The 20,911-nt window shown below is 54.4% G+C and overlaps 1 protein-coding gene across 3 annotated transcripts; it reads left to right on the plus strand.

Annotated features, from left to right (window-relative positions):
* Positions 1–8,147: 8,147 nt before the first annotated feature.
* LOC102011799 lies at positions 8,148–20,589 on the plus strand. 3 transcript variants are annotated; one of them, XM_013507300.1, is made up of 7 exons: positions 8,148–8,276; positions 8,872–8,914; positions 9,751–9,914; positions 11,233–11,284; positions 12,414–12,616; positions 15,843–16,070; positions 20,367–20,589. In XM_013507300.1, exons 1-7 carry the CDS (start codon positions 8,165–8,167, stop codon positions 20,459–20,461), a joined length of 897 nt encoding a protein of 298 aa, XP_013362754.1. In that variant the 5' UTR covers positions 8,148–8,164; the 3' UTR covers positions 20,462–20,589. The 3 variants fall into 3 exon arrangements, with proteins under 3 accessions (XP_013362754.1, XP_013362755.1, XP_005409591.1); XM_013507301.1 differs by lacking the exon at positions 20,367–20,589 and adding an exon at positions 16,837–17,078; XM_005409534.2 differs by lacking the exon at positions 20,367–20,589 and having other exon boundaries at positions 15,843–16,391.
* The last annotated feature ends 322 nt before the right edge of the window (positions 20,590–20,911 follow it).

The raw sequence follows: 20,911 nt of genomic DNA on the forward strand, positions 1-20,911 counted from the left end.
TGGCTAGGGGGTCTGGCTCTCTCTGCGGGTTTCAGCTGGGAACCGTGGCGGTGTGGGCGAGCACAGACTCGAGCCCAGGTGTCTAGCCGCTCCTGGAACACTGGCTCTCGCTGGCTCTCTCCGCGCGTTTCAGCTGGGAACCGTGGCGGTGTGGGCGAGCACGGACTGGAGCCCAGGTGTCTAGCCGCTCCTGGAACACTGGCTCTCTCCTGGCTTTGCCTTTGATTCGGGGCTTCCTGGTGACTGGGCAAAATCCTCCCAAAGGGCCGTGGTGAGCCACAGGAGCCTGTGCCTTAGCTGGGCACAGCTGGGGGCAGTGTGAGAGCAGAGGTGTTTTCCTGGGTGGTGCAGGAGGCCCAGGTCTCCTTCTTGCACTTGGACACGGGTGCTCTGTGGTTCTGGGTCACTCCTGTTGTCCCCGTTCTGGGATTCTCACAACTAACCTGGGAGGTGCTGGCCCTGTGAGCATCTCTGCTGAAAGTGCAGGCTGATGATGCCTCGGCCGGTGCTGAGACAGTGACAGGGATCAGACGTCACCCCCTCTTGCAGGCTTCCCCTCCTCAGCCTCAGCCTCAGCTTCACTGGGCCCCATGACACTGTGTTCCTGGCCATGCCCTTACCGTGTTGTTGGTGGAATTCCACCATGGTCATGCAGCATTCGCTGCATGCACCTATCCACAACCAGTGTCCAGGAACAGCTTCTGACGGGCCATGACTTGTTCCTTACCCAGGGATCTGAATGCGGGCATGAAAAGCCCTCCTGTTCACATGTCTCCCCTGAACAGAAACTCTAAGTACTCAAGATTTGGTCTGTGAGCTATTTCACTAATGTTGACAGCTGGAAAAAGCTCTAGTGGAGCTTAAATGAAATCCAGGAATCACAATTCAGTGGCATTGAAAAAGAAAACCACACAAACAACCCATCCTGGAGGAAGAGGCTCGGAGGTAGTGATGTCACTCTGAGCTTTAGGAAAAGCCAACAGTTTCCCAAGAAGCTCGTGTAAAGTGCTTCTAGCAGCCGGGATCACATGCTGAATGCAGAAAAGTGAAGCCCTAGTGAGTTAATAATGTCTTAGTGCTATAGGATGCTTTATGCCCTACACGTTTCCATGGCTTTAGAAATAATGGGTGATGCAGAGAGTGGTGGTTCATGTCCACAATCACAGCACTGGTGAGGCTGAGGCAGGAGGATCTCTGTTAGTTTGAGGCCAGCCTGGGCTACACAGGGATTTCAAGGACAGTGTAAGCTATATAGCAAGATCTGGTCTCAACAAACGACAAACAAGCACAAATAATCAGAGAATATTCAGAGAATATTCAGAGAATCATTTCCTGATAGTTTTGTATGTTTTCCTTTGCTTCACTTTACAGTTTGGATTTCAGCCAAACCCCTAAGAACTGTTTTAGTGATAAAGACATGGCGAGGTACCCTCCAGCCCACCCTAAAGAAACGTGAACTGTTGGGAAACGATTTCTGTGCGGATGGCGATGTACATGTGGAAGTGTGGACACTGAGAAATATGCCTGGGATTTTTGGGAAAGAGGTTTTTGCGCTCCGCCCAAGGGTGAACAACTGTTGGGAGTCGTGGATGAGCACCAGTTCCTAATCAGTGGTGACTTTCTGAGGGGACTGGGGCCTTGTGTATCAGCACAGCAGGGGCAGCTGGAGGCAGGGGCTCCGGCATTCCATGACATCACTACCTTCCAGTTCTCTGAGGTAACTGCCAACCGTTGCCAGGGAAGCCCGGCCACAACAGACTCCCTGGAGCCTGAGTCTGAGTGCAGACCGGATCTTCTGCTCTGAACTCGGATTCGGGACATGGATTCGTCAGTGAAATTCACAAGTGCTGAGGGTGTGGATCAATGTGCTCCCAACAGTGAGTCTATCAGTGTTCTCACTGTCCCTCCTCAGTGCTGACCCAAGCTACTGATTTCTTTTGTTTAGTTTGTTGCTTGTTTGTTTGCCTCTTTGTTTGTTTGTTTGGACAGGGTCTCCCTATGTAGCTCAGGCTGGCTGTGAACTCAATATGTAGCCTAGGTTGGCCTTGAATTCACAGTGATCCTCCTGCCTCAGCCTCGAGGGCTGTGTTGACAGGAGAGCTCCACCAAGCTCATCTTGATTCCCTTGGATTTTACCCCAGCTTGTGTTTGGATTTCTCCACAGCCCTTGGATGTCCGTCTGACCTCACCGCGGTCACCATGGCGGCACCGCTCAGCCCCGATGCAGGGGCTGACATGAGTGTGGTGGAATTTGATGAGAACATGAGCTCTAGGATGGGAGAGTGTGAACTGCGATTTGAAGACTGCAGATCAAATTCTGTTAGACCTGGAGTAGCTCTCGGCTCCCCGGACCACAAGGAGCCGAAACGTGGTGAGTTGTGTAGGTACACAGCGACCAAAATGATATATGATTCTGTTTTTCTCTAAGTGAACTGGTCTCCAAAAGTGGTTCTTCTCTTCACTTTATCAAAATAAATTCACCTTTGCACATTCCTAGGAAGGTGGAAGTTGGTTTTGCCCTCCATTTCCATTTGAATGCAAAACTGTTTCTCCCAGTTGATACCGAGGAGTAGGATGGGGCCAGGGCAGAATGCCAGTTACCAATTCCTGCTGAAGGCCTGCAGGGGTCTGCTTTTCTTAAGAACAGGCCAGGCCAGTTTGATGAGGTCCCTCTGTGTCCCCTATCATTTCCTCCAGACACGTAGCATCTCTCTTGGCCCAAGGTTCTGGGACCAGAGACCAGCCTGGCACTGAAGCTTCTGTGGAGTCCGAGTGGCAGTGCTCCCTGCTGGTTGTGCCAGGGACGGTGCTCATGAAGGTTTCAAAGGAGCTCAGGGAGATTCCAAGCCTAACTGAATGTGTGGCAGCCATCACTGTCACCATGGAGACCAGGGCCTGGCATGGCAAGGGGAAGCCCTGCGTGGTGGGGCACAGGCTGCTGTCAGGACTCTAGGAGAGCCAGTCCCTGCCATTCAGTGGAAGGCGTGTCTGGGGTACAAGAATGTAGCAACCATTGGTCTCTCCGTGAGCCAGCGGCTCTCAGGAAGGGGGCTGGGCAGTGAGTCCATGGGGACCTCGAGAGTCCGAGCTCCGAGCCGTGAGGCCGCAGTGAGAGGAGTGTGGAGGGCAGCGCCAGCTGGGGCCCACTGCACAGTCAGCAGCAGGGCGGCCTCTCGCAGTCAGCCTGTTGCAGGACCCATGGGCCTGTGCGGGAGAGGGCAGTGGGGACTGCGGAGTGAGGGGGCAGCGCTCGGCACAGCACACTCACCATGGGGAATGTCACCCGCTCTGAGCCTGAAGTTCCCACACTGACTACAGTGTTCTCTCCAAAAATTTATCCTTAGTTTTTTTTTTTTTTGTCGGTTGAAAGGGACTCATAAAATAATCAAAAGTGAACCGTGTGAAGGAAGTCGCCAGATTAGCTTTGGGAAGAGGCTACTTGTATCTCACTCATGTTGTCCTTGCAGACAGATTTAATTGCAAGGAAAGACGGTGGGGGTGAGGAGGGAGAAAGCCAGCCCCAGGCCCTGTGAGGAACTGTGTGGAGTGTGGGCTCCGTACCGTCCCGGGACTCTACTACAAGTGTCTTGTCCTCCGGGCCTCAGACGGCTCCCGTCCTGCGGTCTCCCCCAGTCCCTCCTGCACTGGGTGGCAGTGATTCATGAGTCCCTGCAGTAACACTCCTGCAGCAGTGCCTGGCCCAGGTCCACACTCGCGGTGGGTTTTGCTGTTCTAACTGACACCTGCATTACAGTGTCGGGTGTTTACTGTCAGTTCCTCATGCTGCCTTGCTGTACATTGTATGCACATGGTCAGGGAAGATGTTTCTTCTCTCAGAACCTTGTTCTTCGTGGGAATCCCAGCCCATGGCCCTCTCAGCTCTAATCCAAGAACAGAGCTGGCGCTGCTGCATGCCCAGCTGAAGGTGTGAGTGGGAAGGCTGCAGGCCCGGCCATCCCCATGGTCCCGGATGCCCATTCAGAGCACAGGGATGCCAGTTCTGACTGTGCGTCCGGCCGTCTGAGTCATTTGTCAGTGTCCTTGCCTGCCAGCTTCTCTGTCCTTTCCTCTGAAATGGGGATTATCAGATATTAGCTATTGAGGAAACCAGGAAATAAATATGTGGAAAGTGGTCCTGGTGCTGAGCTATCCATGTCCTTGCCGTGGGCCTGAGCTCCTCTGCAAGTGGTACACAGAACTGCATGTCCAGCTGCCCGCTGAGCCATGCACATGTGTCTTTTCTCAGGGGCCGAGAGGTCCATAGATGACGTTGACTCTCTGTTGGGGGAGAGGCTGCACCCCGAGGAGCAGGAACTGCCTGCACAACTGCCCCTGGCCGAGCAGCTGAGGTAAGGGCATGTGCGGGTGGTCGGGGAAGGTGTGTGAGTCCCTGAAGCGGGCAGCTGGGCTGTGGGAACCAAGACCGAGTGAGGGCCAGGGAGCACAGGAACCCCACGGACATGGGCGCCAGGTACTCATAAAACATGCAGGGAAGAAAGAGGTGGCAGCTGATGCACTTGGATTGCTCTGAAGATCCTCATTTGCACTTTTCAAAAACAAATGTCTGGGTGGCCTACAGGAGCACTGGATGATGAAGGACAGCCCTTTAATTTGCTTCCTTTTCCTTTGCCACAGGAGTCTGTCCAAATATGTGCCTGAGTTCTGCTTAGGGGACCCCGGGATCTCCTCACAAAACCTGTATCAGGGCCCCTGTGAGTGCCCCACGCCTCTCTACAGCTCACATGGCTGCTTCTCGTCCTCCTGGGCTGTCGGTGCTCCTCATCCGGAAGCAGGAACGGGGGCTCTCGGAGTTAAGCCATAAGCTGAAAGAAAGGAGAGAAGTGTCACTGCTGCTGAAGGAGCGTCTGGAGGTCCTCCCGAGCAGAGATCACGCTGACAGCAACAAGGGCTGTGGCCACTAACAGGGTCCACCTGAGGGCTGCAGGCTGGGTGAGGAGCTGGCCCACAACCTCAACCCATATGGGGAGGCCTGAGGCCCTAATTAAGTTGAGCTGCTTTAACGTCCCCAGCTCACGGGACACTGCACTCTCAGAGTGACTTGTTTGGCAACTGTCCTGGTGCCTGTGTCACACTTAGAGCTGTGGCAAATTCAGGAGTGCCCACGAGGCAATGCAGGGGAGGAATACACAGTGTGGACATCACAGCATCGCAGCGTCCTTTGTCCCTGATGGAACCTGGGCTCTGTCCTGAGGGGACCACATCCATCGAGTCTGAAAGCTGAGATCAGGCTGTGGTCGGAGGCAGCCCATTAGAGTAAAAATCATTCTGCTCTAAACATGAAGTTTCCCAAACCCCAGCCTGAGTGTTTCTCACTAACTGTGTGTGACTGATCACTTCATCTCTCCTGAATTCCCGTCAGAAGAAAGCTCTCGTGGTCTTGGTCACCATCCTATGCAGGAAGAGAGCCGTCGTGAATGCACTTGGGAAAGCTAAGGCCCTCACCCTTTGGGGCTGGTTCAGGCCCTCGGTCCTGTAGGACCGGAGAGGCTTCAGCACCTCCCTCAGAGAGACTTTCCTGGTCCTGACGGCCCGGCCACTGCCTTTCCTTCGCTGTGAGCGAGGAGCCATAGTACTGGTTACTGGTAACTGAGGACCGCAGTGTCCCTTAGGTTTCCTGTCTGTGCTGTGCTTCCTGTGGGTTTGGGAAGATGTGTACTGACACGGTCCCATTCCGGTGTCACGCAGAATAGTTCCCTGGCCTAAACGTCCACTGTGTCAGTCCGGGCATCCCTCCCTCTGCCCCTCCCCGAGAGCCCCAACAACCAGGTCTCCGTGTATCCTCCCTGATGTGGTTTGCAGTGATTTCCTCCATTGTGTGGCTCCCATCTGAGTGATCTCAAGAGCAGAGGTCAGTTTTCTCAGTGTGTGACTTACACGTTGTTTCTTTCATGGACTGTGCCCTTCTGTGCTGGCTAAGAGATGCTGCAATCCAGGTCACATAGATTTTCTTCTGTGTTGTCTTTTCTCTTGGGAAAAGCTTTTGTTTTTCCCTTGACATCTGTCATCCATTCTGATTTAATTCCTGTGAAACTGTAAGGTCTCTGTCTGGAGCTGTGTGTGTGTGTCCAGTGCCTGTGCACTTGTTCCGTTTCTCTCATTACAGACTCTGCTTTCTGCGTGAGTGGCCCCGGCTCCTTCACGAGCTCCGTCAGTGAGGGCTGATCCTGGGCTCCGTTCTCAGGAGCTGAGGAGCGGTGCCTGTTCTCCCAGCCCCTGCCCAGTCAGAGCTTTGGCTTTGGCATCTGTCCTTCTTCTGTTTGTTCTTTTAGGTCCTCTGACTCCAAATAAACTTGAGAATCTATCTGATGTCTTCAGAGTTGTCTGCTGGTTTTACATTGTCACTGCTTGGAACTGCTAGATGGAGAACTGGAAAACTTTCAGGCTGACAGTCCTGAGCCTAACGCACATATGTGGATGATGTCTGCATTGATGTAGCTCCAATCTTGTCCTTATGCATGTTTTGCTAAGTTTGCACATTAGAACTTCATTCAATTTGCTACTATTTGTCGCTGGCACTGTGTTTCAGTTCAAATTCCACATATTCGTTCCTTGCATGCGTTAGAGGGCAATGGATTGGTGCTGCCTGTGGAGCCTGAATTCTTGCTATAGTTTCTTCTATTCCCAGCAAGTGTTTGTTGTTGATATTGTTTTTTTATTTTAAAGTTTTTAAAAGATAGATAGTCATGTTCTTTTCAGTGCTACAGAATGCTCTACATTTGAGTTCTGACACCAGCTAGGTACTTAATTTTGTTTCTTTCAATGTTTGTTTTTTAATTTAAACACTTTTGTTCCCTCTTCCTTTTGCATTCAGTGTTTGGAGATTTCTGTTGATATTTTTGAGGTGATATGTTTTTTCCAAGTCATAGCTAGTGTGTTCTGATCTGGGCAAGGCCTTCTGCTCTTCTGCTGTGCTTGGTTTGTATCAGTGGCTCCTCTGTCCACTGCCTCCCTTTCCCATGGAACTCTGGGTCTGTTCTGTGCACTGCAGTGTTGACTTGTGCTGAAAACGCTAAAGGTCTGCTTGGTCTGCTCTCCCTGCAAACACTGTCCTCTGCAGTTTAGTCATTTTCCAAATGTTTCTTGGAAGCCCGTCATGAGCAGCTGCGTGACGTGACTGGAGGCTGATCCAGGGTCCATGGAGGGTCTGTGTTTCTCTTCTAGGGTTGGAGCTGTAGTTCCCACAGATGAAAGTCTCCTGTGCTCCCCTTGTTCCTGTCTACTCCAGTGTCTTGCGTTCTCTCCCTCTCTCCTTCTGTCTCTATTTTTTGTTTTTTGAGACAGGATTTTGCTATGCAGTACAGGCTGGCCTTGAGCTCCCAGTGGTCATCCTGCCTCAGCCTCCAGAGTCCTGTGATTACAGGCATGGACCAGCACACCCAGCCCTTGGCATCCCCTTGATGGCTCTGCTAAAAGTCTGTGCCTGTGGTTCTTCGGAGTCGCTGCTCTGCTCCCACACAAGGGCGGTGCAGCTGGGCAGGCAGGTGTGGAAGGAGAGGAAGCAGGGCACAGGCCTGGGATGCAGTCTCCGGGTCTCCTGAGCCGGAGCCCAGGGCTGTCACCTTCCCGGCAGCATGTCAGTGTGCCTGCCCCCTCTGCCCTCTGCACAGCAGCCTGAGTTTCCCCTGTGTCCATGAAGTATGAGCAGGCGCACGGATGTTGAGGTAATGGAATGCTCGCGTGTTGCCTCAGAAGAGGAGACCTCATGCCCGCTCCTAACCCTGAGCAGATATTTCCATTTCTGTGCCAGGGAAGGATGGTGTCTGTGATGGGGGACGGTAGCCTCTCAGTGCCTGGCTGCTCATTTGTGAATTTGCTTAGATTCCAGAGAATTTGCAGAAATTCCAGAGGCGGAGAACAGCTTTACACTGGAAAGGCTCCTTGGGATGGACTCAGAGAAATCCCTGGCAATGTCCCAATCACTGTGCAACCACCCGTGTACACTCGGCTACTTTTCCTCATTGCTCAGCACATGCTGTGTTGTCATGTATGACCAGGCCCGAAAGCTGACTTCCCGTTGTGAGTTCTGCGCTCCCTTCTCCCTGGGCATTTCAGGTTCATCATTAAAGAGCTGAGCTTCAATTCAAAGCCTGTAGAGCAGTTTCAGAGGTGGAGATCCATCCTGTTTGAACTGCGCCAGACTCTGATGGACCTGCTGAACCAGGGTGGGCCTGCGTGTCACCTGGAGCAGAGCCACCAAAAACACCATGCAGAGTGGTGCAAGCAGGTCCAGAACCTCCTCCTCCAGCTGGGCCTAGGTGAGGCGGCCGCAGGCTGATCTGCCTTGATTTCTGTTTGCTCATCTCACATGTCTCATGACATGTGTAGCCCTGTCCTTGTCCCATTCAGGCAGGGAATCTCTGTGAGTGTCCTTCCAGAGGGCTCGTGTCACTCCTGGGGCTTTCTCTAGGGATTGGATGTTGTAGAATGTGGTGGTTGCATTTCGGGTGACATGAAGAGAACTCCCACTGTATAAATGATAGGAGGAGGATGGAGGGTGCTAGGGAAAAGCCAAAGTGTGGATGTTGTAGTCGGGCTTGTTTCTCCTTTCCTTAGTGAAAGGAAGCACAGTGGGTGGGAGCCGTGGTACAAGACAGGCGTGAGGAGTATTTGGCCCAGGATGACTCAGACCAAGATATTCACTCCCAAATAGGTTCCTTTTGTACATAGGAGCAGCATGTCACCCCAGACTGTCTGTACGGCTGATGCAGAGGTCACTCAGTTCAGTTCCCCTTGCCCATCTGAAAATCCTGTTCACCCATTCATGTCCACATGCTGAGGTAGGCGGTGGTGTCTCATGGGCGTGGGGGCCACACGCAATAACCATGTGGGTCCTTCTGAATTTGCTTGCAGAGCACCACTCTGATGGAGACGAGGAGGAGGAGATGGACTCCAGGTAACAGTGCACGTTTCAGGGGGGTAAGCAAGTATGACAGGAGAGGGGTTGTGCAAAACTCAAGGCTTGGGGTGGGGAGTGGCCACGGATTTTACTCTCAAGGGTGAGAAGAGCCCGCCGATGGCCATGGCCTCTTTCAGCCAAGCAGAGACAGTGTGACCTTTTAGCAAGGTGCTCGGTTTCCTCAGGGGCATTTGGAGAGGGCACTTGTAGACAGAGAGCCAAGCATTCTTCTCACGCTGAAAGAAACCTCTTGTCCTCCGAAAGGTCAGAGTCAGGATCCCACATTGTCTTTCTGAACTGTGGCCTGAGTGTGTGGGCAGCTGAGGCACGGGAAGGAAAGCAGCTGGGGCAGCCGCAGAGATCCATGCCGTGTCTGCGTATTGATGAGCGCAGGCTTAGAGAGCCCAGGTTCCCCTGCAGTCACTGCGAGAGCCTGGAGTCCGGAGCCTGTAGAACTCCCCTTGGTCCTGCACAAGGTGGGCCTGGCTGCAGTTCTCGCCGCGAGCTCCCTGTCATGACTGCTCCTCAGAGGGAAGGCTCTCTATCTTCATCCTTGGGTCATCTGGACTGCTCCAGGAGCGGGGGCTGCTCTCTCCTCCGTGTGTCTTCCTTTGTCTGTGTGCTTCTCTGTCTGTTTCTCACTCTGGCTGTCTTTCCCGTAGCAATCAGGCAATGCCCAAGTCAGAGAGCAGTGTGCTTCATCCTCTGTGTGGATGGCCCCAGGTGTTGGAAGTCACCCTGAAGCATTGACTGAAGCTGACCCAGAAAGCTGTGTTCTCATTCCTCCTAATTTCATCTTTTTTCCACCTGATCCCCACCCACCCCCGTCTCAGTGTTGAGCTGCGTGAGGAGGAAGTGGATGTCTTATCAGAGTCAGTGGCAGAACTGTCCTTCCTCGGTTCTGGGCCGGCCTTTCCACCAGTGCTACAGGAACATCACCTGAACACCGCCGCCCCTGTGGATGATCCTGAAGCGAGCCCTGTATGCCATGAAACCAGTGAGTCCCCTGTCATCCTGCTAGAAGTGCCGCTCCACTGTCCAGGGCTCTAGCTCTCCAGGGTCTCAGCTGAGAGAGGTGGCTGCAGCCCGCCCAGGTGTCCCCTTTGGGTACAGAACAGGGGCGGGGGTCTGTGGCTCTGGAGCTGTGCTGAGTTCCTTTTGCCTGGCAGGGCTCTGTCAGCCTGGGCCTCACAGTACAGAGCTCAGATCTGCACATGGGCCAGAGTGAGGAGAGCCGACAGGAGCCCCTCACAGCCCCCTGCAGTCTGTGTCCACCAGGCTCAGACCTCTTCCTGCAGGGGTCCTCGCGGGGCTTCTGTCCTGGTGCTGGGAGTGGCTGCTCCTGCCCTTTCCTCCCCTTGCTCTGCACATCTGCGGGGCCGGCAGAGTCCCCAGGTACTTGGAGGTGCAGTTGTGAAGCTGAGGCTCCCACCTCACAGCAGCTTCCCCCTCTGTGCTGCCTTCCTCAGGGCCTCTCTTCAGCCTGCCTTCCTCCCCCATGGCTGTGGCACTGTCCTCTTCCCAGTGCCAGGGGTTTTCTCCCTGTCGGGCTTTGGTTTCTGTCACGTGTCAACCTCAAGCATTCTTCTTCCTGCCAGCCCGACCTCACTGACAGGTAGAGAGCGGGGCTCCCTTCGACCCTCTCCACGAAACCCTGTCTTGTTGAGCAGGAGCCCCACGGCCCGGCCTCCTGCTGGCCTCTGTGGAGATAAAACTCAGGTTCTGTTCCTCTTTCTCACGATCTTTGGATCTTGGTCACAGAGAAGCGTTGAAATTTGTGGGTGCTTTTAGTCAGTGAATAAAGTTTTAGGGAGAGGTGATCTGTGATGTCCCACTGTGAATCTGAATGCTGCAGAGGGAAGGTAGCCATGACACCCGTCATTCCCCAGCCCCGGGGCAGACAGCACCTCTTCGCTGTGTGACCATCCTGTCTGCTGTCCCTGCTCTGCTGAGGTAGCAGAGGGCTGAGGTTGGTCTCCGGACCCAGCCACTGGCAAAGCGGGAGTGAGCTACACACGCCCTGGCATCTACCGTGTGTGGAGCCTGCTGTCACGTGAGCTCTGCCTGGTCTCGGCCATGCCATCCTGCAGGGCTCCTCTCTGTGCTAGTGCTGAGCATGGTGAGGTCAGCAAGGTCACCGACCTGCCCAGGCGTCTGCAGGGAGTGTGCATGGGGGGCAAGGCCCCTGTGCCCCATGTCCAACCTGAGGCTCTGTCCCTGGTGCTGCTGCCTCAGTGGTCAGGCCCAGGGCTGGGCTCGGGTAGGGTTAGGGTGTGGGTGCATTTGTTGTGACACTGTGTGTGTATTTTTTGCAGAAGCTGAAGACACTGGGAGAGCACAGGAGCAGAAGGCAAGCAAAGTGCTCGGGTGAGTGTGAACGTCACGGCCTGTGAGCCCAGGGACAGCCTCTGAGAGCGCAGGTGCAGGAAGAGCAGGAAGGGCTCTGTATGTCTACCTCCTCCTGCACCATCCAGGAATGGGGCCTGTTCCTGCTGCTGCTTCTATTGGTCCCCAGCTGCACCACTTCTCTGGTTTCCTTCCCAGTGTCATTCTGCCCAAGGGCACTGAGTGAGGTTCCCTGCACTCTCCTGTGGGAGACCGTGGGGAGGAGATGCTCCCCCGCTTTCCGTGAGGCTCACCTTGCTTGTTTGGCTGGGATTCCAAAGCTAGAAATGGAACTGGACCAAAGGAAGCTCATGTGAAATCACAGTACTGGAAGGAGGCCCTGAGGCTCGTGGTCTCTTTCGCTCAGCAGCGCCTCAGTGCCTCAGCGCCCCTGTGCTCTTAGTCAGGCATGCACACAGCACATGATCAAAGCACGTTACTTTGCTTGCTGGTCTTGTACTGTCATTGCTGGTATCCCTTTCCTCAGTGACCCACTCAGAATTCAGCAGAACTGCAAATGATCACGGCTTTGAAAAGTCACACACGCACATAGCACCATTTGTCCCCTGAAGGATTAAACTCAGGGCGCTGGGGATTTAGCTCAGTGGCACAGTACCTGCGCAGCAAGCACAAGGTCGTGAGTTCAATTCCTGGTACCGGAAGAAAAATAAAAACAAATACTAAAAACAAACAAACAAACAAAAAATAAACTCAGCGATGCAGATCTGATCTCTGCATGTGGCACATTAGCCCATGGTCAGGTTTGTCATAGGCACAAACCTGTGTCCACGAGGAACTAATTACTGCAGATATCACTGCTTGGTGTACTCAGATATCACTGAGTGGCATATGAAAATGCTTGCTTTTGGGTGTTACCCTGCCACATAGCTTGTGACGTGGTCAGCAAACACGTGGCAGCGTGGCATTGGAAGGGCTCCCTGGGATGTACTCAGAGAACTCCTTGGCAAAATCCTGATCATTCACCATCACCCCTCTGCACTCTGTGGGTCCTTTCTCTCCCTTAGGATGTCCTGGGTTGTCATTCTTGACCAGGCCAAAAGCTGAGTCCTAAGTGTAAATGTTACCTTCTCTCCTCCCTCTGGGATTTCAGATTTGCAATGGAGCTTCAGGCCCAAATGTGGACACACTTATGGACAACGTTCCACAAATGGAGGGACACCATCCTCTTCCTCCGCTGCAGCATTAGGGGCCTGCTGTCCCAGAAGAACCCTGTGAGATGTAAGGGGCAGAGCCACCAGCTCCATGAGGAGTGGCGCATGACGGCCACGCGCCTCGCCCTCCACCTCTGCCCGGGTGAGTTGACCCCTGGCCCTGCTCAGCCTCGGCTTCTCCAAGGTGCCCAGCTCACGGGAGAGCCCAGCAGACAAGCAGTCTTTCCATCGCTTCTGTCAGTGTCTCTGTTTCCCTTCGAGTCTGGGCCCGTGGGGGGCCTCAGTGGAGGAGCGAGCAGGTGTAGGTGGATGCGAAGCCACAGGATCCCTCTCTCACCTCCCTCCCTGGTAGAACGGGGCTCCTGGAGAGCAGCAGCATCTCCCAGCATCCTCACAGCAAAGAGGGGCGGCAGGGGGAGGCGGCTTAGATTCCTCACAGCCTGGGCTTGGTTTGAAGACTGACTGGGTGGAGGGCATCGTGGATTGTTCCAGGTTGCTTTTGTTTGTTCAGCATTTTTTGACACAAGGTCTCATTGTGCTCAGCACGCCTTGACCTCACCATGCATCCCAGGCTGGACTGCAACTCCTGTCAGTGCTCTTGCCTCAGCCTCCCTAGGGCTGGGATTGCAGGCCTGTGCCACCACTCCTGGCCCCTCCTGGATTCCGGTTTCCTCCCCTCTTAAGTAGCCAGGAAGCTTGTTGTTCAGTACTTTCAGTAGTGCAGTAGGGAATCTCTGTGAGTGCTTTTAGGTGGATCATGGGACTCCTAGGTGTAGCTTAGGGACTTGCTGTAGTAGAAGGTCCTGGTGGGATGTTGGACACACAAGCCTCCTCGGCAGGTAACAGGATTGTGTTCTCCCTAGTGGAATGAGAGGAGGAAGATAGAAGGCAGAGAGCTGTCCAGCATGGGGCTTCGTGGTAGGGAGAGCCGTGGTGAGGCGCAGAGGCACTGACTGTGCCATGGAGCTGCGTGACAGGAGGGAGGCGCGTCCAGCGCTCAGCTGAGCAAGATCCGTGAACTTGGCCAAGGCATGCACAGAGGATGCCAGGTGAACCGCGCATCAAACAGGGACCTTGTGTGTAGGCGGAACCTGTCATCCCACAGTTTCTGTGCAGTCCTCAGGGAGGCCAGGAAGTGCACTCCTCCCTGCATGCAGCCAGTGGGTGTCCCCATCCTGTGCAGTTTTCTCAGTCCCGGGTCCAGGAAGCTCAAATTCAGCAATGCTGTCTCCGCTCTGAAAGGTGTGTAATGGAAACACAGGCTGAAGATTTGGTCCATTGCAGAGAACCTGGACAGGGAGACCTGGCTGTGCAGCCATCCCCACAGGGGCGGGAAGAGGGATCCGCACTGAGCAGAAGCCAGTTCTCACACCCGGCTGCCCGCCAAGTCCCATCGGTGTGACCCGCAGCCTTTCACATGTGAGGCCCAGGCGGGAGAACAGGGCTCCTCCCACTTGTTCGATTGCTGCATGTTTGTAGTGCACAATATGGGAAACGGAGGCCAGATGGGGACGCCCTTGAGGATGGAGAGAAAGTTCGCATTGGTGAGATGGTCACACAGTGGGGTTATGGAACTTGAGCTCTTTGGAGGAATTCAGGGAGAGGAGCAGACTTCTTTGCTTCCAGCCTGGGTCTAACTAAATAGCACAGATCACACGAGGGTCCAGGATGTCCGGGTGCCGCCGTAAGCAGGTGCTGGCTCACCCCAGAGCTTCGTGTTGCTGAGTGAGTGAGCTTGTCTCACAAGACATTTGGGAAGGAACTGCATGATGCACCAGGTCCTGAGAGCTCCTTGCATCTGCGGCCCTGTTCGATCCGATCCCTGCAAGTCTCACATCCCCTGTGCCTGCCTGGCAGTGCCTTTAACCCCGAGGTTAGCTGGTGTAAGGTGTCCGACCCTTCAGCCCTGCAGCACCCCTGGCAGAATCTGCTGAGTGTCCAGAGACTGGTGATGGCTGGGGAATAAACTGTGCCTTGAGGCATGTGGAGGACAAGCCGGGCTCGTGCTCCTGGGGCACAGTGACCTGGGTGGTGGGTGACACCTGGTGCCTGGCTGGGCTCAGGCAGGGGTGGCCGGTCTCCAGGCAGCCTGTGTGAGGGGGCAGTGCAAAGTGCTGCTCACAAGCACAAGAGGCCGGAAATTGGAGTGACACAGGCACGCTGAGGGGTCCAGGCATGGTGTGAGCAGCACAGAGAAATGTGTAGGCCACGAGGGGAGACGGTGAACAGGAGTTCGGATGATGAGCATGGTGAGACCCAGTGGGTCGGGAAGCTGAGGCAAGAAACTCATTTGGCCGGATACAGAGACCAGTCTGGGTGACATCCTGAGTCCGTCCCTTAAAAAAGAGCAAAGAGGAACCTGAAGGAACAAAAAATCTACGGAGCTCACTGAAGGCATGGAGGCCGCAGATGGAGAGAGAGGGCTGGGCAGAGGCTGTGAATCCAAGCAGAGTCGGGGGAGTCTATGCTGGTGCTCCCAGGAGGATGAGGCAGGACAGACACCTGGAGATCACTGTGAGGAAACAGGAAAAGACCTCAGTGTGAAGAGCATCTGCAAGGGGAGGAGAGAGGCCCAGACCAGTGTGCAGCTGACTTCGTCCCCTCCTGAGCCCTGGAGCCCTGGCCTGAGGCTCCTGGCAGCCTTTCCTCAGCCCTCGGTCTGAGCACAGCCCCTCGCATCCCTGTGGAAGTAGAAGTGATTCACTGGAGGGGGCGCACAGCCCCATGGGAGGGACGAGTCATGTGGGGGTCACACGCAGCGTCCCCCGCAGAGAGCCATGAATGCGGACTGCACAGCACCTGCTGTAGGGATGGGCACCTGCACTGCCTTGCTCTCAGCTGCTGTCTCCCTGCATGCAGCACACTGCAGATGCACGGGTGGGGGCACACCTGAGGCACAGCAGGTCACCAGGTCCCTAAGCCCAGGAAACTACCTGTGACCTGCAACTGTTGCACAATTAGTCCCACACTTTTCCCTGGGCCCAAGCCCCAGGCGCTGTCTGTCCGTGTCCTTCTGTGCTGTGGAGGGAGAGCCACCCTCTCTCTGTCCTGGGCCCTGCACACTCTGGGAAGCCTTCTCTCCAGGAAAGAGGACTATGCTTGGGAGGAGAGGGTACTAGACGTGACCTCGTCCGTCACTGCAGAGCCCTGGTGCTCGGACCCGTGACTGTTACTTCCGGGCCAGTCCTGCTGGGCACTGCACCTGAGCATCCCCGGGCACACAGAAGGTGACATGTCCTGATGTGCACCGTGTCTCCCTCTGGGCCTGGCTCCCTCTGTGGTGTCCCCCACAGGCGGGGCCATCAGAAATGCGTGCTCGGCAAAGGGAGAAGTGCGACTGTCTGTCCTGAAGCCTCCTCTCCTTTCAGCTCCCTGCCTGGCAGCCTGTCCCCAAGGGCTTCCCAGAGGACCCTTCAGCCACCAGCAGTCCGAGGAGCCCAGGGGCTCGTGCATCCCCGGGAAGCTCTGTGTGGGAGCCCAGCTGGGTCAGCGCCCTGAGCATGGATCTGACACAGCGGCCGTGAGCCTTTCCCCCTCCGCCCCCCGCATGGTCGCAGCCCACAGCGATGCTGGAAAGCAGTGGCTGCTCTCGCCAGGTAGGAAGGAAATGTCAGAGGCTCCCGGCTGTGTGTGCATTGCCAGGACGCTGTGTGGGGAGGAGACAGGGCCCCTGCGCTCTCTCAGGGCCACACCGAAACATGAGGTTCTCTAGTAGCCTGAGATGAGCCCTTGGGAGCCTGGCATGCAGCCAGCCTCAGGCCCCGGCCTGCAAGTCACTGCATCTCCCTCGCCAGGAGTGCGCTTTTGTGCATATTGACACTCAGTTCTGGATCGGAGGACATAAAACACAAGCTCCATCAAGTGGCCTAGCGCTTGGACACACCTGACCCGCACTGACATTTTATGCTGTCTTTCATTCCCATCATGGCAGCGGTACCTGATTCCATGCATGCAGCACAATAAACGCTTTGAGTGTGAAAAGTCGAACACCTGAACCTTTCTGATGATTTGACACAACGTGATCACAGCGACACTTCCCTCTGAGCACAGCAGGTTTTCAGGGCCAGTGCACGTCCTGAGCCCAGCCCTGGCTCTGGCAGGCTTCGTGCACACGGTGCGGAGTGCAGGCTGCTCCCTGACCCCCGAAGGGCATCTTCCCATGACTGGGCCGGTCTCGCTCTCCTCTCCCAAGGCTCCCCCTGCAATCAAGTTTGCTTGATTTTCCCTCCTCCTCCTCAGCAACGCACCTCACACATCCCCTAGGATTTCCTGATCTTGGCCGCATGTGCTGTTAGGTGTGGGTTGTCACAACTTTCCTGTTCTTGCACGATCTTACATTGGGTGTCCTTTGCCTCCCTGCAGTCTTATCAGCACTGCTCCTGTAGGAAGCATCACCAGAAAGGCAGGTATCACCGTGTGTAGACGGCATCTCCCCTTGGTGACACTTGTCCAAGGCCACTTTGTTTATTTGGTGAGCATCTTGGGTTGTGTGTGGCACAGAGACGCCCTGGATAACAGTGGGTCCTGGTGGCTGTTCTTATGTTTCAGAGCTGAATGTGCAGGCGTCATGTGGAACAAAGATTCCTCCCAAGGGGGCTGGGGATTTAGCTCAGTGGCAAAAGCGCCTGCCTGGCAAGTGCAAGGTTGTGAGTTCGGTTCCCGGTACAGGAGAAAAACCAAAAAAAAAAAAAAAAAAAAAAAAAAAGATTCCTCCCAAGGCAGAGGGTGAAGCGATTTTAGAGGCAAATGACACCACCCTTGGAACTCAGTCCTTCGGCCCCTCTGAGCCTGTGGCCGCCCTGAAGCAGACTATGAGCCCCGGTTCTGGCAGCAGAGCATGGCCTGCAGAAGCCCCTGCTCTCAGGCTTATGGTGCAGAGGTAATGACATCTGGGCTCCTCTGTGCTCTTACCCCCGACTGCTGTCCCCCTCAGACCCTGCTCCATGCCTGGTTCCTCTCTTATTGTGTGCTCTGCAGCAGCCGCGGGACCCTGTGTGCTCCCTCCTTTGTTGTGCGTGGGCCACCCCCTGCCAGGCGTTTCCTCCTCCAAGTCCTGAGTGCAGTCTCAGTTCTGCTCTTCCCACTGCTGCGGACCCCCTGTCCCGGTCACTGCCACAGGGAAGCCCGCCCTGATTGTCCTCTTCATCCCACGAAGAGCCTCTTTCAAGGCCTGAGCCCAGCTACTTTCCCTGAATTCACACACTCCTTGCCTTGGCTGCCTTGTCCTCCCGGCTTGCCCCACTCCAATGCCTCTTCCCAGGAGCTCTGCCCCATGAACTACGGGCGCACAGCTCCTCCTCTGTGACCACTTTGGGGACAGACTCCATCTCCCCCTCTGAGCTGGGACCCATAAAGGGCGAGTTTAAGTTGATGTGGAAGAGCCCTTATTAGGAACAGGAAATGGAAACCTGGCTGCAGGGGGGAGTCTCATCCTGGCCTACAGTCAGCTTTGTCTCCGTCCCCAGACGCGCAGCCCTGGGCCAGATGACCTGGGTTCCCAGGGTCTGTGTCTGGGCCCCCTGGACTCCTTGAAGCTGATGTCAGCTGGAGGGTTCTGCATGGCACCACGAGGGGCCATCAGTCCTGATGAAGAGGGTGGGGAGCTCTTCAGGTCGCATGGATAAGGAGCTGTCAGGCACTAGAGTCCCTCCTGTGTGTCCCCATTTCCCCCAAATGAGCAGCTGAGTCTGCAGGGCAGCTCCACTTTGTCCACAGACTGAGGGTAGAAGTGAGTATTTCCGTGAACTACTGTGGGAAACGTGGACTTGGAGCTGCATTTTCAGTTCTCTGTGAGTGAATATTATCTCAGGACAAGGTGTGTCTTGGAGCACTCGGACTGTCAAAGGAGGGTTTTGCCTGTGATTCTCAGAGGGAAGAGATGATCCAGATGCCCAGTGTGGAAGGAGCTCTGGGTCAGAGATGTCCAGATGAAGGCTGGTGGAGGAATGGCTGGGTTGCCCACAGACTCTGTAACTCCCATGGACTGTACCTCCCATGTCACAAGCCCTGGATGACATTAACTAAGAGAGTGGTTTAAACACACCTGTGAGGGTCTCACTTACATGGCAAGGGGCAGGGTTTGAACGTCAGTGTCTCACAGAGCTCCTGGCGAGTGTAACACTTTATTCTCATGAGAAGGTCATTGGTCCACTGTGATCTCAGGTCACCAGCATGGCAGGACCCCAAATGTGTGCTCACCGCATGCAAGGGCTGCACACGCACCAGCTGTGCAGGGAGCCTGCCTTCCCCTCCCAGCCAGTCTGTGTCACCCGGGGTCCGTTACACAGAGCCATGGAAGTGGTTGGATTTTGAACCGCATCTGCTCTGCTACAAGAACATGAGCCCAGCGTCCTTGGAGTAAAAACAATATTAGGTTCATGCTCTGTACCCAAAAGATAGTACATGTTCATTACACATAATGGAATTCTTCACCATTTTTGTTTTAATGTATAGAATCTGGTTTACATCTCACCCTATCATTTTCACACCTCTCTGATTAAATCAGCTGCACATTTTTAAGGTCTTACTTTGGGACAGTTATTTCATCTCATTTTCCTTTTTTAGGACAGCATCCCACTCTAGTGCAGGCTGGCCTTTTTACCAGGGCCTCGGGCTCCCCAGTGCTGGGATTATGGGCTTGTGCCACTATGCCCAGCTTTGGTGAGTCAATTATTTTAAGTAAAATCCCCAAATAAAAGTCTTTGGCCTCAGTCCTTTCTAGGAAATATGCTGAGGTGTGAAAATAGCAAGTCCGAGCAGGGCGTGGTGGCGCAGGCCTGTAATCCTAGCACTTAGAAGGGTGAGACAGGAGGATCTTTGTGAGTTCGAAAGATACAAAGTAGGCTCAAGGTCAGCCTGAATTGCATAGCAAGACCCTGTCTCAAAAGAGCAGAGGAAAAAAAAAATATTAACTCAGGAAACGCTGTCTGTGTGAACTGTGTTATGCCACTGTGCACTCCTGCCTAAACTGCTGAAGAACACTCTTTACCCAGGAGCACAGCAGGCAAGGAGGATACAGAGGAGGGACACAGCGAAATTCACGGTCATGTCCTTCCCTTCGGAGATGCGGAGGTGCAGGGAGTACAAGCACTTCAAGGAAGGACCCAGGGCTGTGGCTGACTTCACTGCCCGCCCTGGTCTCCTTCCATTCTGAGTGATACCTTTCTCGTTCTTCTGTGATCCACTTTGGCATGACACTTCTCTCAAGCCTCTGGGTCCTCATCCCCATCTCTCCAGAGTCCTGTTGAGGCTGCCAGATGGGAGCTCTGCTCCGTCCACCATGTGTGTAGGCAGAGGTCCTGGGGCCTGTGCTCCGGCACCAGGGCTGTCAGTGAGGCCTGTGTGACTTTAAAGCTCACCTTCCTGCCCCTGTCCTGCAGCCTCGATGTCTCCTCTTCAGTAACTAAATGACTGGCCGTGGACAGCATCTGATGTCTCTGCAGAGTCCTCCCATTGCTCACACACTCACCCTCCTCACCCCGGGGTGAGGAATCACGGAGGCCCTGTTGTTCTGGGAAGTGTGCTCTCCTGCCTGCAGCAGTCTCTTTCTGAATGTGGAAGTGCGATGCTAAGGTCACCCCTCCCCAGAGCCGTGAAAAGCCCCGATGTGCTCCCCACAGAGAGGATCCCACAGGGCTGGTGTCACTGGCTACGGGTGGGGCAGCCCAGGGTCCTGTGTCCTGCACTGGAGTGAGACCACCAGATCAGGAGGGTTTCCTCTCCCCTGCGGCTGTCACCTTCCCCTCCAGGCTTCCTGAGCCCCCGCCCTTCAGCGCTCTCTCCCCAGGATCCCAGGGGACCTCTGGTCTCTGTCAGCAGTGAGCGGAACCTCCAGGCCCCTGTGAACAGGACCTGACCACGACTGTCCCTTCCTTTCCCTCTGCCTCTCTCAGGGCCCTCCTGCTCCAGCCGAGAAAGATGCTGCTCATTTAAGGTGATTGAGCACCAAGGCAACCTTCTGCACTCTTCCATGACATCCAGCAAATAAATATCATCAGAACCCAAGAGCCCTCCTGGGTGAGAACTGCATTCACAACCGGCAACAGGACCAGATGTTTGTTTGTTACTTTGTTTTATTATTTTGCACGTATTTATTTATTTTATTCTAAAGTTAAAATAAAATTTCAAAACACATCTGTGGATATCATTTGAGAGAGTTCCAGTGTTTGACTTCCAGTTTCCTCTATCTCGTGTTCTGGGCTCGTCCTGGGTGGGCTGTGTGTCTGGGGTTGCATCCTGCTTCTGCATCTTGTCGTCTTCTATTGTTTCTTTTTCTTTTTTTTTTAAAATAAAAGGAGGAAAATATTAACAGACAGTCGACATTTTACAAAATAACAAAGGAACAGTACAGACAGTACAGAGTTACAAACAGAGTGGTAGGGAATTAACAATGCTTGTTGTATTACATGTTGATATCTTCAAAGTTGTTTCTCATGAA

Source organism: Chinchilla lanigera, unplaced genomic scaffold (assembly GCF_000276665.1).
Source record: "Chinchilla lanigera isolate Chin_1 unplaced genomic scaffold, ChiLan1.0 scaffold00123, whole genome shotgun sequence".
In the NCBI taxonomy this organism is placed as follows: domain Eukaryota; kingdom Metazoa; phylum Chordata; class Mammalia; order Rodentia; family Chinchillidae; genus Chinchilla; species Chinchilla lanigera.

Coding starts and splice junctions, on each gene's coding strand:
- LOC102011799 (XM_005409534.2), top strand. CDS start 8,165: ATGGACCTGCTGAACCAGGGTGGGCCTGCGTGTCACCTGGAGCAGAGC. Junction 9,915..11,232: donor CCCTGTATGCCATGAAACCA/GTGAGTCCCCTG, acceptor TATTTTTTGCAG/AAGCTGAAGACACTGGGAGA. Junction 11,285..12,413: donor AAGGCAAGCAAAGTGCTCGG/GTGAGTGTGAAC, acceptor CTGGGATTTCAG/ATTTGCAATGGAGCTTCAGG.